Here is a 13,200-nt window from a genome sequence, read left to right as displayed (position 1 = left end):
AGTATTTTTAAATTAATGTTACACCTTATCAATTTGAATACATCTGAACTTTTGCAAACATTGCATTATGTGTCAGTGTTGTCTTTAAGAAACCTTCTTTACAAGAACTGGAAAATGATGGGAAATAGTTTTTGCCTGTTGATGGGACAACAAGGCAATCAAAGATGGCAAACCTAGTAGTGAAGTTTTCATTAATTTCTACCATTAGTTATATAAGTGAAGACAAAGGTTAATAACTCAAGGTACATCCAATGATCCTCACACGTAAATTAATTAGAGACTGGATTGTTGGTATCACGAAGGTTCACTGCCACATTCTTTGTGTCTCCAACAGAGGAACACAAAATGAGGTTTCCTTCAACCACCCTCACATGTTGTTTCTGATTGGTTAATGTAACTTAAGTGACATTGAAACAGTTTTTACTTCATTTGTTTTGTCCGATTTTGGGTTTAGTGAGAGTTTTAGAAAATTTCTAAATGTAGCCAAAGAGTTTGTCCTTGGTGCTGAAATCATGGTTACACCATTTCCTCAGTTTTCTGTCATTTCTGGTGAAAATTTGGAAAGTAGTCTGGAAGGAAAATTTGAATCTGACTACACAGAGTTTTTATTTTGATCTTGCAGTTCAGCATTGCTATTCATTTATTCCATTGAAGAGTTGTAAATTTACAGCACATTTGGTACCAGAATCGGATGTAAATATTTGTTCTTCTATGCTGGAAACATGGCACAAATACTTCATACCTGTTACCATGGCAATAAGGCAGTCAGAGATGCCACACTGGTTTGCATGGTGTTTCCAGTTTCCCAGAGAAATGACACAACTGTATGAATGTATGGCAATTACTAGTAGACACACAGAGACATACATGTATGTGCACACAGACAAACTAGAAACATCTCCACTCCCTTATTAACATAAGAGGCTGTAAGAAGATGATATTCTAGCTTTATTTCTGCGCGCATATGATTTTGATACCGTTGTGAACCCTCTGCGCACAAGCGCCGCCTGGCGTCGATCTGGGTACTGCAGCACAGCTCACCTGCCGGGAGTGGCCGTCACGTGACCAACCCGGAAGTAAGCACGGTTTGGAAAGAAAAGAGGAACTTCTTCCCTCGTGTTGGTTTCTACAGGCCAAAAGAACTTCAAAATCTTCCCTAGAACACTTTAAGGTAAGTCAGAAAAGTCTTGAGGGGATGTAGATTCAGGGTCTCGTGCAAGGTTCCTTCTTAACTTTGGGGCACTTTTAAACACCTCAAACAACGCCATTGCTTAAACTTAAGTATTATAAAAAGAGACTGGAACTCTGGAACCAAGCAGCTTAAAATACGTAAACTACTGGAACCTAAAAAAAAACTCTTGTACCACATTTTATCTTGAATACGGGTTGTGGGGTTATTGAGGGAAGAAATACGAACGCGTGGGCGTGTACCAGCCCCCCTTCCCTCCCACCCCTGCCTGAAACTTGTAGTTGTACAGAACTACAGTACACACGGAGTTATACAGTTACTAGTAAGCTCACATGTTCCACCGGGAGTGCAGGAGCGGTGTTGTGCTGTTTGTTGAGCCTTTCTACTGATGCCAAAAAAGAGAGAGAGAGAGAGACTGGTTTATTTGTACCATACAAGTACACAAAAAAGCCTGTAAGCATCCATATTTGGCTGAATTGAGAAGGCTTTAAAACACAAAAAGCGCTTATTACAAAGAACTAAATTACTGTGAGATACCGTAAAATTGAGAAAAGGGTATACTATTGACAAGTTAACCTGTTCCTAGCCGCGGCGAATGTTGCAGGGCTTCTATGTAAAAGACTGCAAGCAAGAGAAGCCCTGCAACAGTCGCCGCGGCTAACCTGTTCCCTGTGAACAGTTGATAAATGTTGTTATTGAGAGCTGGGCTGCACAGAGCTTAAGTTATCTTGGCCATTCTTTTTTTAATTTAATCATTCTTGCTCAGAAATGTCAACAACTTTAAAGCCATATTTTTACACCATTTTACATTATTATCCTCAGGTTTCGGTCAGGCTTCCACTACAATAATGAGAAAAAGATTTTTGATTGACTTAGATGCTAAAGCCTTTCAATAGTATGAAATAAAACATGTTTCTGCCATAAAACTTTACAAAAGTGACATCCAAGCTTGTGTGATTCATGTAGTATTACTTTACTGTGTATTATTAAAGCAGTTCACACCATTCCACCAGGTGTTTTTTTAGTACAACCATTAAACGTTAAACATGAACCAGTTTGACTTATTGTAACTGAATCTGGGTACATTGTTTGCTGCTAATGTGTGTTGATACACACACAGGGAGTCCATGCATGCGTGACGCCTGCTGTGTTGTGTTGCCCTTGGGACTGTTACTGAAGCTAGCAGTTTCTCAACTTATAAGAAACATCAGAAACAAGGGACACATTTCCACATTTCCTTTATTTTGTTCATTTTGTTGTGAACAGCGAATCAAAAGGAGCCGACACTGTGTTGTTTGCCTTGTTACGGTACCTGTGCCCAACAAAAGCACCTGTGACCTTCTGACCTTGTAACCAAAATGGCGGATGGAGCGGTAACTACATAAGGTGGCAGAACACAGTTTTCGCCCTATGGGGATTCCTATAGTTAAGCAACCCGAGGTGACTCACTTCGACGCAATAAAAATTATAGTAGGGTGCACTAGAGAATCACGACCAACTAATATGTTGAAATATACGGTATATTCTACAAAATAACTGAAAACCAAAAAAAGCTATCGTTTTTTTACATAATGACGACCACTTTGATTTGGCCCTCTACCGGGGTCAACGGAACTGCAGTCGGCTCACCCTGGAACGTGGTTGCGTACATGTAATGCCGCGCATTTATACACGAACAGGGAAATCTTCCCAATCCAAATCATACGGTGTACAAGCCAATATCTTTCTATGCCACACAGCACAGTTCATTCATGGCTGCCTCTGACATAAGTCACTCTGGCCAGGATGCAAGAGGTTTGTCTGCACTACTTTCTATACCCGCGTCATAGACCCCGGGGGTCGCCCATTAATACTGTGTTCTGCGGCCATAACTGCTGGTGTGATCTTACCCTTTTAGGCCACAGCAAGTAATTTTTATGGATGACATCGGCGCGCGCATTAATTTTCGCCTGATTTTGAAGAAAAAAAAACAAGAAATTTTGTTGCCTTCTGACAGTGGTCAACATGCCGAATTCGGCAAAGATGTCTGTTGCCATGCCGAAAGGTGGATGGCAGATAACTATGAAGAGAGGAGACAAGAAAATGCTTTGATTTCATGTTTTATTTCTTACTTTGATGCAGTGATATGTGATGCTGGCTGTGTATATGTGATGTTCCCACTGAATCAAAACCATCTGTAGAATGATTGAGTCAAAATTTAAAAATGTAGGAACCTTGTTTTTTTCGGCCCGCCTTGTTTTTTTTTTCGCCCGCTCCCATTAGATTTGGAGTCTGCAGAGGATGTCATCCATAAAATTTACTTGCTGTGGCCTTATATAGAATGCAGGAAAACTGCATCAGAATGGACTAAATCTGGCCCAGCAGACTTAGGACATCACCAGGATACATCAGTGTGTTTCACAACAGTAGAACTACGGCAAAAAAACTCATGGAGAAGAAAGAACAGGTTGGTGAAACTCTTCTTCTCAAGTCTACAGTCAGCAAGAACAAACATAGCTTAACTAGCCTGACTGCACAAAGTAGAAAAATGCACCCTGAACCAGTAGAAACCCTGAAGTATAATGAGCAGGTCAATTGTCCAACTTTTTCCACCACCAACAAACAAAAAAAATTTTTTGAAAGGTATTATACCTTGACCTTTGCTCTGACTTAGTTGTAAATGACGTGTTGGATGTTGAGAATCGTCACATGAATATATAGAATAAGATCACTCTTAAGTCTTGAACCATTAATTTATATAAGCTCTTCGATGTTTATGTTGTACAGGAACTATTAAGTCTCAAGCACTTAAAGCTCTTTTCATGCTCCGGTTTCTTCAAAGTAGTTTCATGATGTCTGGATGTTTCTGTTGTACAGGAGCTGAGAAAAGCTGCCGGGCGAGGTGAGGAGGACAGAGTTAAACAGCTCCTGGCCGAGGGAGTCAATGTCAATGCTGCCGACAACAGCGTAAGTTATTATATAACATTAATTATATTGTATACAACAAATTCATGAAAGGATTTTGAAACACTGTGGAGTGTTTAAACAGATGAAGTTGATCTTTACATCACAACACCTCTTTGTGCTACTGATTCTTTCAAGCTTTCCTTATAAATAAGTTATATAAAGTTCAAGCCACTGTTTATATCTATTAGTAAGTGCATCTTGAACAATTTTCTCCATGTACTTACACTATACGGGAAGTTCCTGGAAGGCTGCAGAAGTCATTGTTGGTACAAGTACATGTCTGAACCCTAATCTTACATGAAGCTCCTCTACTCTTGTGTCTGTACAGGAATGGACTGCTCTCCACTCTGCATCCAGGTACGGCCACACAGGAACTGTACAGGCTTTACTCACAGCTGGAGCAACAGTCGACGCACGAAACTACTGGGTAACTTTGCTGTAACAGTTTACTTACAGTAAGAGTCTGTCTAACTGTGCCTGTCCTGACTTTGTATCAATGATACTAGTAAATAATAAAGCCACTGATGTCATGACTGTCAGGTACTGTGCTATACTCATAGGAATCGTTTGTTTGTTTGTTTGTTTTTATTTTACTTTGTTCATAGTATACTGTACGGGCTTTATATGAACGATTGTCAAACACTTAGTCACCTATTACTAAATGTTAATGGCAACATTCTTTATGAAGTTGTCAAGTGACTTTATGAAACTTAGTTTTCCTTTCATCATTAAAGAAAAGATGTTTACAGATGACCTTGATCTTTACATCAGATCACCATCAGATCTTGACCTTCTTCATGTCATCCATGTTCTTACACTATACTGGAAGTTCTGCAGAAGTCATGGTTGGTACAAGACATGTCTTACATGGAGCTCCTCTACTCTTGTCTCTGTACAGGGAGGGACTGCTCTCCACTGTGCATCCGAGCACGGCCACACAGGAACTGTACAGGCTTTACTCACAGCTGGAGCAACAATCGATGCACGAAGCGACTTGGTAACTTTGCTGTTTACATCAGAGTCTGTCTAACTCACAGTGCCTGTCCTTAGTTTGTATTTTGAAGGAAACCACAAGGCATAGAAAATGATAATCATCCCGGTGTCCTATCAGGGCATGCTGTAGTCTACTGATTCACAGTTACTGTTGTACAGGCTTCACTTACAGCTGAAGGCTACATTGATACAAGCCACATGTATTGGTTGGAGCCTCACTTGTGCTACTTGCCTTGTGTTGGCCCAACTTTCAGGTTAAATTTTTGAACCAGGACTTCTGTGGGGGACTTAAAAGGGGCCTGTGTAGTCATTTGGTTAGGCCACACCGACTTAATTTTATGGATGACATCCGCGCGCGCATTGATTTTCCCGTCGCCCTCAAAAAAAAAAAACTAGAGAGGCCGACATTTGCTTGGGAGCAAATACAGCATATTTCAGTCCATTTCCCTCCCACGCAAAAGTGGACTATTCCAAACTTACCCCAGTGCAAAACTGGCAAAGACTCTCAAATAAATGAATTATATAGTAGCTATGTAACTGAGTCTTATTGAATCTCGAAAGCTTTACTAGTCTTATTACAGGTATGAAAATACTAACAATGATGAGATTTGATACATTTTGAAGGTCTTAGGCACATAAAATTGAATGTGTGGGTCATTGCGCACGACTTACATGCAATGTGACCTCAGGTAACCCGCAATGGAACACATGTTCCATGGCCAACGGCAGATGGAACGAGCCATTCTTTAGATAGAACATGGAACGGGTATAGCACTTTTGGCCCTTTTTTTGCTGAAAATAGCCATTAAACTCCTCCAAATGAGTCATTTGGAAGTAGTGTATGCCAAATATGTGACTGCTATTCTGTAGACACATGTTCAAGGTACCCTTATACCGAATTTCAGATCATTTGGTTGTAAAACCAGGGCTCAGGATCCAAAAATCCATTTTTTGTCAAAAAACGCCCCAAAAAACCTTCATAAAAATTTTTCTAAGGCATGTATCAAAAAAATGAAAAAAACGCCTGGGGGTATTGGCCCACTCTACCTCCATGCCAAATTTCAAGTCATTTGGCTGAATGATGGTGGAGTTGAATCCCTTTGACTGTTTGGCAGGAGAAGAAGAAGAAGGAGAAACATGAGAGAACACAATATATTTCATCCATACCAATTGGTATGGACTGAAATATAAAAAAAGATCACCTCCACCGAGGCTCTGACCTGGCTCTAGGCATGGGTAGTCCAAGGTAGTCAGCGACAAAACTGAGCCGGGCACCTAGGCTATCGAATTCGAAGCTCGACTCAAGAACTCAGTACATAAGTACAGTACCGATTCATAAATGCCGCAAAAAGCCAGGTTGTGCCGGCTTGTCGTATATGTCGCTATGTACTGCCGCAAATTCACAATACCAGCTTTGTATTCCCCACTGGTTTGGTAGCATTTTTATTTTTTGGCCGGAATTTTTTTTTATTCGCCCGCGCGCACTAGTTTGGGGGTCTTCAGAGGATGTCATCTATAAAATTAAATCGGTGTGGCCTTACATGGGCAGACTGTTATGTTCAGTGTGCAGAGCCTTAAAATTTGACCATCTCAAAATTTGCTGTACTACAGAATGAGACTCCCCTTCATGCAGCAGCAAGGAGAGGACACCCCGAGTGTGTCAGAGTACTGCTGAGGGCTGGAGCCAACACTGTCATAAGGAACGATGTAAGTGACTGTGTTTTGGACATTATCACATGTCACATAACAATCATTGGCACTGAGGAAGGGGACATCACTAACGTGTATCTAACTGTTTCATGCTGCATTATGTTGTTAGATGTTGTATTTTAGACTTACAATGTAGCTGACATAGTAGTCATTCTGAGATAAATCAAGAGAATAAATAACATCATCTTATGACAAACTCCTTTTTTTGCAACAAAAACATAAAAAAGGCAAGCATCAATATGTTACGATCATTGTTTAGTGTTGTTGGCTTCATGGATGCAGGCTCATGGATGTGTTCATTGATTTATATCTGTTTTATTTAGACAGGGTGGACAACTCATTGCTATACGCACTGCTTTCCAGGCATACCCTGTAAGACTTTGTGTTGACTTAACCTACAGGATAAGGAGTCAGCAGAAGAAGTTGCAGTACAAGAGGATGTGCAGCAGGTGTTCCAGTTGTTCAAAGTAAGCCCAAAATACATTCATTACTGGTAGTAAAACATGTGGCTTGTAACTACTGCATTACTGGTACATATCATGTCAAACACTTGTTACACTTGTTATACATTTTGTTCTAATTTGCCTAAAGCATGGTATAGAATTATAAAATTCAAACTGTTGAAATCCTGTTGTTTCCTGCAGGGTAAGACATCAGGGCAGACGAAGCATCTCAACAGCGCTGTCTGGTGATGTATTTTCCATTGCAAACTGATGGTTTCTGATAGAGGAGTACAGTTATCCTGTTCTGTGTAAATGTCATGATGATGTCATAACATTTTCTCTCTTTTTGTTCTCCCCCCCTCTCTCAGTTACTCTCCCCCCCCCACTCTCTCGATCACTAGTATGTTGCATTATATTGTTTAATAACTAAGGTAGGATCATGTTGCAATAATATATTATTCTGTATTCTATCTCTGTTCTTTATCTGCTTTCTAGTGAAGTTGTATACACACACACACACACACACACACACACACACATATATATAATAACTAGTATCAATACCGTCACATGTGCTTTGAAATCTTTTCTGCATCCACTAAAACCTGTAAAGTTTATTTGAAAGAAATTTCTTTCCAACTTTTTTAGCTCTCCAACCTAAAGTGGTTGATGGCTTGCTCACTATCAACCTCCGTGACAAAGGACTGACCTCCGTGCCAGCCGAGGTGTTTGACAACAGAGATGTCGAACGTCTTGTCCTGTCTGACAACAGGCTGAAGAGCATACCTGAGGAGATAGGGCAACTACAGAAGCTTCGTGAACTTAAACTTGACAACAACCTGCTGACACAAGTGCCCCAAACAATCACCACGTTACCTAACCTACAGCACATGGACTTGTCACACAACAAGTTGGAGACATTGCCTGATGGATTCTCCAGGTTAAAACAACTTCAGTATCTCAACATCTGGAACAATGTATTCAAAGAGATACCAGAAGAAGTCTGTTCACTTCTTCACCTTCAGGTCTTGGACATCAGTGGCAACCCCCTCAAGTGTCTCCCTGACAAGATATCTAAGCTCACAGGACTGACGTGGCTTTATATCAGTAATTGTCAGTTTGATGAGTTCCCCAGACAGGTGCTGCAGCTGGAGGGTCTGGAGAAGCTATACATGGGGAACTGGGCTGGGGAGGGCAAACCTTCACTTGTACCTGAAGACATCGGCAGACTGAAGAACCTACAAGTCTTAGATCTTCGGGAGAGTGGCCTGGAGTCACTGCCGGATGGTGTTGGGGAACTGTCAGAACTGTTGGAGCTAAACATTGCTGGAAACAGATTCACATCAGTTCCTGAACAAATCATGAACCTGTCCAACATCAGGCAGCTCCACTTGTCAGATAACAGGATTTCCCGCCTTCCCCTGACTCTGAGCCGAATGGCCCGACTTGTGGAGATGAACATGAAAGACAACCCCCTGACATATCCCCCTCCTGATGTCTGTGAGAAAGGCACAGCTGCCATCATGGACTTCGTCAGAACAGAGCTAAAGAAAAAGGAAGGTATGTACCGAGGGGAAAGGCAAGATTATTTATTATTAAAGATTGATGTGCCTCTGGCAGCATTTGTAGGTACATATATTTTTGCTGCAGAACCAGCAGTTATCGATGTGCCTCAATATCGATAAGATCAAGAGACTAAAAAAACATGAAGATTGCACTGTGTGTAAACAGTCATGTGGGTGTACATGATATGATTTTTTATCACTTAGATCATGAATTTTGCTTAAAATCAAAAGTTATCCACTCTATACTGCATACTTTTAAAATAATTTTTAAAATTGAAATGTATGTTATTGCAGTTATAATGCATCACAACAGGCAATGCATGAAGACATCCTGAACCACGGCGCATACTCCATCGTCTCAAGAGACGAAAGGATGCCAACAATGCATCACAAATAATGTCAATGTTTCTTCTATTATAGATAAAGAGCTGAGGAAGCTCTTCTCCCGTTTCTCGCAAAACGTGACCAAAACACACGAGGTGGAGGATCTGGCCGGAGCACTTGGGCTTTCTGCAGATGAGCTGAACATTATCCAAGTAAATATTTTGGTTCTGATAACATTTGATGAATGTTTTGTTTGAGTCTGAAAGGTGGCTATGATTGTTTTTGAGAGTATATTCTATACACTTGATGTGTATGAATGTTGCTACTACTAGTCGGTAAGTGTTATACTTTCTACAAAACACAACAATCCTTGCGTCATTGTATTTTTACCCTTCTACTGTTAGGCTTCAAAGACCCAAACGGCAAGGTCTCAGGCCAACAAGGTGCTGTTGAAGTGGATGGAGACAGACAGTGAAGCGTCCATGGACAAGCTTCAGCAGGAGCTGAGTGACTTTGGTATGGACCGTCTGGCAAAGGAGGCAGGCATGGTTAAGGTATTGGCACCAAGTTGGCTTCAACGTGTACAATTTACCATATTTTTCTATATCTACCTACATGTATTGCTAAAAAGTTCCAATTTGCTTGCTTTTACAGGCCCAGCCAGTTAAGCGGCCAGCAGATACATCAGGCGGGCCACCAGCCAAGCGCCCGGCAGCCGGAGGGTCTTCTGGTGAGGGGCGTCAGGAGGAGCAGCTGGCACAGCTGATGGAGGAAAACCAAAGTTTGAAAGCTCTGGTGGAAAAACTACAAGGCAGCCAGAAGTCAACAAGTCAAGATGGAGCCGAGCAACCTGGTACAGTCTCCTTGCCTTCTGTTTTTTTTTTGTTTACTGGCAGTAGAATTTTTTTTACAACATTGATCAAAAAGAATGATAGGAAAATACAGGGATTAACAAAAACACCAGGCAGCTTAAAACTTACTGAGTCAAATATAGGCAGCTCTCAGCCACAGTCAGTATTCAAATTTAAGATATTCTGTAATATATGCAAGATGCTAAATGGCTGCTGATATAGATACTTCAGTTGATGTAAAGCTCTCACACACAATAGGATGTTGCCAACTACCTGCAGCTTGTACTTTTTACAAATTTAAAAAATCCTGATATTTTCTCCACATCTATACATTCAAATACTTTGAAATGGTTTACGTTAGTATTAGCTTCACAAGATGGTTTTTGACATACGTGTAAATAAAGCAATTTCAGGTGACCAGGTAAGTGAGTGTTTTCTTGTTTTTGACCTGATTTCTAGGATCTGGAAGAAGGCCTTTGGTGCTGCTGCTCAATGATGAGTATGGGACCAGCAAGGGTGGTATATCCACAGTCAACCGACAGATGGGGTGCTTTCTGGCTTCAAAAGGAGCAAAGGTCCTTTGCACAGTCCTGAATGCCACACAACAAGACAAGGAAGACGCGGATGAGGATGGAATTCAGCTGGTTTTCCCAGAAAGGTTTAAACGTGATCTGAGAAAGGAAGAGCTCTCCTGGCTGACCTTTGACCACCAGACCAGATATCCAGACCTTCCCTCACACGTAGACTTCATTGTGGGCCACGTACACGTCACAAGCCACGCAGCAAGACGGATCAAGGAACGCTTTCCTGACGCCAAAGTCATTCAGGTCACTCACGTGATGCCAGAAGACACCAGTCAGTACAAGGATGATGAGAAGGTGTTGAAAATTGAAGAGGAGATCGGTAACATTCTGGATGACCTACGACATGCTGATGTCATCTTCTCGGTTGGTCCATTGATGTATGACTACTACAGGCATCAGACAAAGCAGCTAACACTTAAACATCACGAGCTCCTGCCAAAGCCTTCTGACATCTTCATCGATATGAAACTGAAGCCACCCGTTGACACAAAAACAAAAGTGGTGCTGTCCATCGGCAGGGTCAAGGGTGTGGAGAGGCTGAAAGGCGTTGATCTGTCTGCGGAGACCATGGGCATGGTGATCAACAAACTACCCCACACAAAGTGGCGACTTCGAGGCATCAGACGTGACGATTTTCAAGCAAGCAGGAGCATCATTGAAGCCAATACGCGTAACATCGTCTTCTTCACTCCCCTGGAGTACGCCACACAGGAAGAGCTGTGTGAGGACATGGGAAAGGCCGATGTCGTCCTGATGCCGTCTCGTGCAGAGCCATTCGGACTGATTGGTCTGGAGGCCATCGCCGCAGGGGTGCCAGTTGTGATTTCCAACAAATCTGGTCTTGCAGAGTTCCTGAAGAAGCAAGACCCCGAGTTCGACCGCACGATCGTTAAGATCGATGAGGATGGTGACAAAGCTGCCCAAACGTTGGCTGATCGTGTCATCGACATACTGCAGGATGGAAGAAGGGAGTTTCAAGCAGCACAAAGTTTGAAGCAGAAGCTTCTGGACTCAGAGTACTGGGCTGCATCACACAGCAAGCTCCTCCAAACCTTTGGCCTAGAGGGCTGAGATTTTAACCACAGAATTTCACCCATAACTCAGGTCACAATCTGACTTGATTTCACTGGCCTTAAATCTTAAAGTTTTGGCCACCAGAACCCACAATTTGTACTTGATTCGAATCTGGATCCTTATGTCACTCGTGCTGAATCATGAACAGGTATCCCCACTTTGAGAACAATCAACATTTCTTACTTTATAAGGCCACACCGATTTAATTTTATGGATGACATCCTCTGAAGACCCCCAAACTAGTGCGCGCAGGCGAAAAAAATAAAAATCCGGCCAAAAATAAAAATGCTACAAAACCACAGAAATACAAACCTGGTATTGTGAATTTGGCGCATTACATAGCGACGTATACGACAGGCCGACACATGCTGGATTTTTGCGGAATATATGAATCGATACTGCTGTACGTATGTACTGAGTTCTTGAGTCTTGGAGCTTCGGTAGCCTGGCTGCCGTCAACCAGAGTTATGACCACCATGCACTACCCAGGCCTAAAGCCAGGCCAGAGCCTCGGAATACGTGATCTTTCTTTTTTTTTTTTTTGAGATCGGGCGAAAATCAATGCGCGCGCGGATGTCATCCATAAAAATAAATCGGTGTGGCCTAAGATTCTACACAATATATCTTAACACACTCTTGTACTTATAACCTCTTATGTTATTGTTATGCAACATTAGATTTCATACTACTGTATGTTCTAGAAGTGTCAGGATTTGATACAGAAGATTTTCCATTTGGTTAAAGTTGATGCTGCCACCTGCTTCGCATGATGTGATTGGATTTGACTTGAAATTGTAAGATTTAGGGTTAGATTGGATTTTATATACAATGTACAGTATATATTATGTTTTAATGATGTTTGTCTGTGTGTTTTAGAACTGATAGTACATGACTGTATATTCGATACAACATATTTTAGAGTTGACTGTACTTGACTCTGTTGTGATTTTCTGGCGTAGACTGAATTGTATACATGTCTTTGATGTTTTTTGAAAAGATAGATGACATAATTTTGTTGATGAAGCTCCAGCTCATACGAGTGTGTTTTAAAACCATTAGGATTTGATACAGCAGATTTTAGAAAGAATTGATTGTTTTTGACACATGTAATTATCAGTAGACTGAATTGTATAAGATAATATATAGGCAGATGTTTGAGCTGATTGATTTTTTTACATTCAAGTGATATGTGTAAGCTGTTACATGTTTTGCCAAATTAGTTGTAAAAGTGAAGGCAAAGGTCAACAAACACTTTTAACATTAATCCACACCTGATGCTTTTGCCCCAGATCAAACGATGCCATCTACATGTATACATGTACTTGCATGCTGTACTTTTGCTGTGTCATGTTTTCTTAAAATCGGAATAAAAACACTTGTGCCTTGGAAACGTTATGGCCCCGTGGATGTACTTTGCACACATAATGAGGTTATATAACTGAACTGTCTTCACTGAAGCTGCGCAACCCTTACAGCATAATAACAAGGAATGTCAAGAGATCACAGGTTTATATGTATAAT

At 41.2% G+C, this 13,200-nt stretch overlaps 1 protein-coding gene across 1 annotated transcript; it reads left to right on the top strand.

Moving 5' to 3' along the window:
* The first annotated feature begins 1,026 nt into the window (after positions 1 to 1,026).
* On the top strand, positions 1,027 to 11,946 carry LOC109464924. Its single transcript, XM_019762035.1, has 12 exons — positions 1,027 to 1,171; positions 3,509 to 3,635; positions 4,046 to 4,135; positions 4,464 to 4,562; positions 5,034 to 5,132; positions 6,740 to 6,835; positions 7,240 to 7,306; positions 7,930 to 8,841; positions 9,267 to 9,382; positions 9,575 to 9,724; positions 9,825 to 10,023; positions 10,481 to 11,946. The coding sequence occupies exons 2-12, from the start codon at positions 3,618 to 3,620 to the stop codon at positions 11,674 to 11,676; spliced, it is 3,042 nt and encodes a 1,013-aa protein (XP_019617594.1). The 5' UTR covers positions 1,027 to 1,171; positions 3,509 to 3,617; the 3' UTR covers positions 11,677 to 11,946.
* Positions 11,947 to 13,200: the final 1,254 nt, after the last annotated feature.

This window comes from Branchiostoma belcheri, unplaced genomic scaffold (genome assembly GCF_001625305.1).
Source record: "Branchiostoma belcheri isolate BF01 breed outbred unplaced genomic scaffold, Haploidv18h27 scaffold143, whole genome shotgun sequence".
Lineage (NCBI taxonomy): Eukaryota > Metazoa > Chordata > Leptocardii > Amphioxiformes > Branchiostomatidae > Branchiostoma > Branchiostoma belcheri.
This window is presented reverse-complemented; position numbering and strand designations above follow the sequence as displayed.

Excerpts from the sequence above, each read along its gene's own strand:
- LOC109464924 (XM_019762035.1), top strand. Across the intron at positions 5,133-6,739 it reads TCGATGCACGAAGCGACTTG|AATGAGACTCCCCTTCATGC; the intron begins GTAACTTTGCTG and ends GCTGTACTACAG. Across the intron at positions 10,024-10,480 it reads AGATGGAGCCGAGCAACCTG|GATCTGGAAGAAGGCCTTTG; the intron begins GTACAGTCTCCT and ends CCTGATTTCTAG.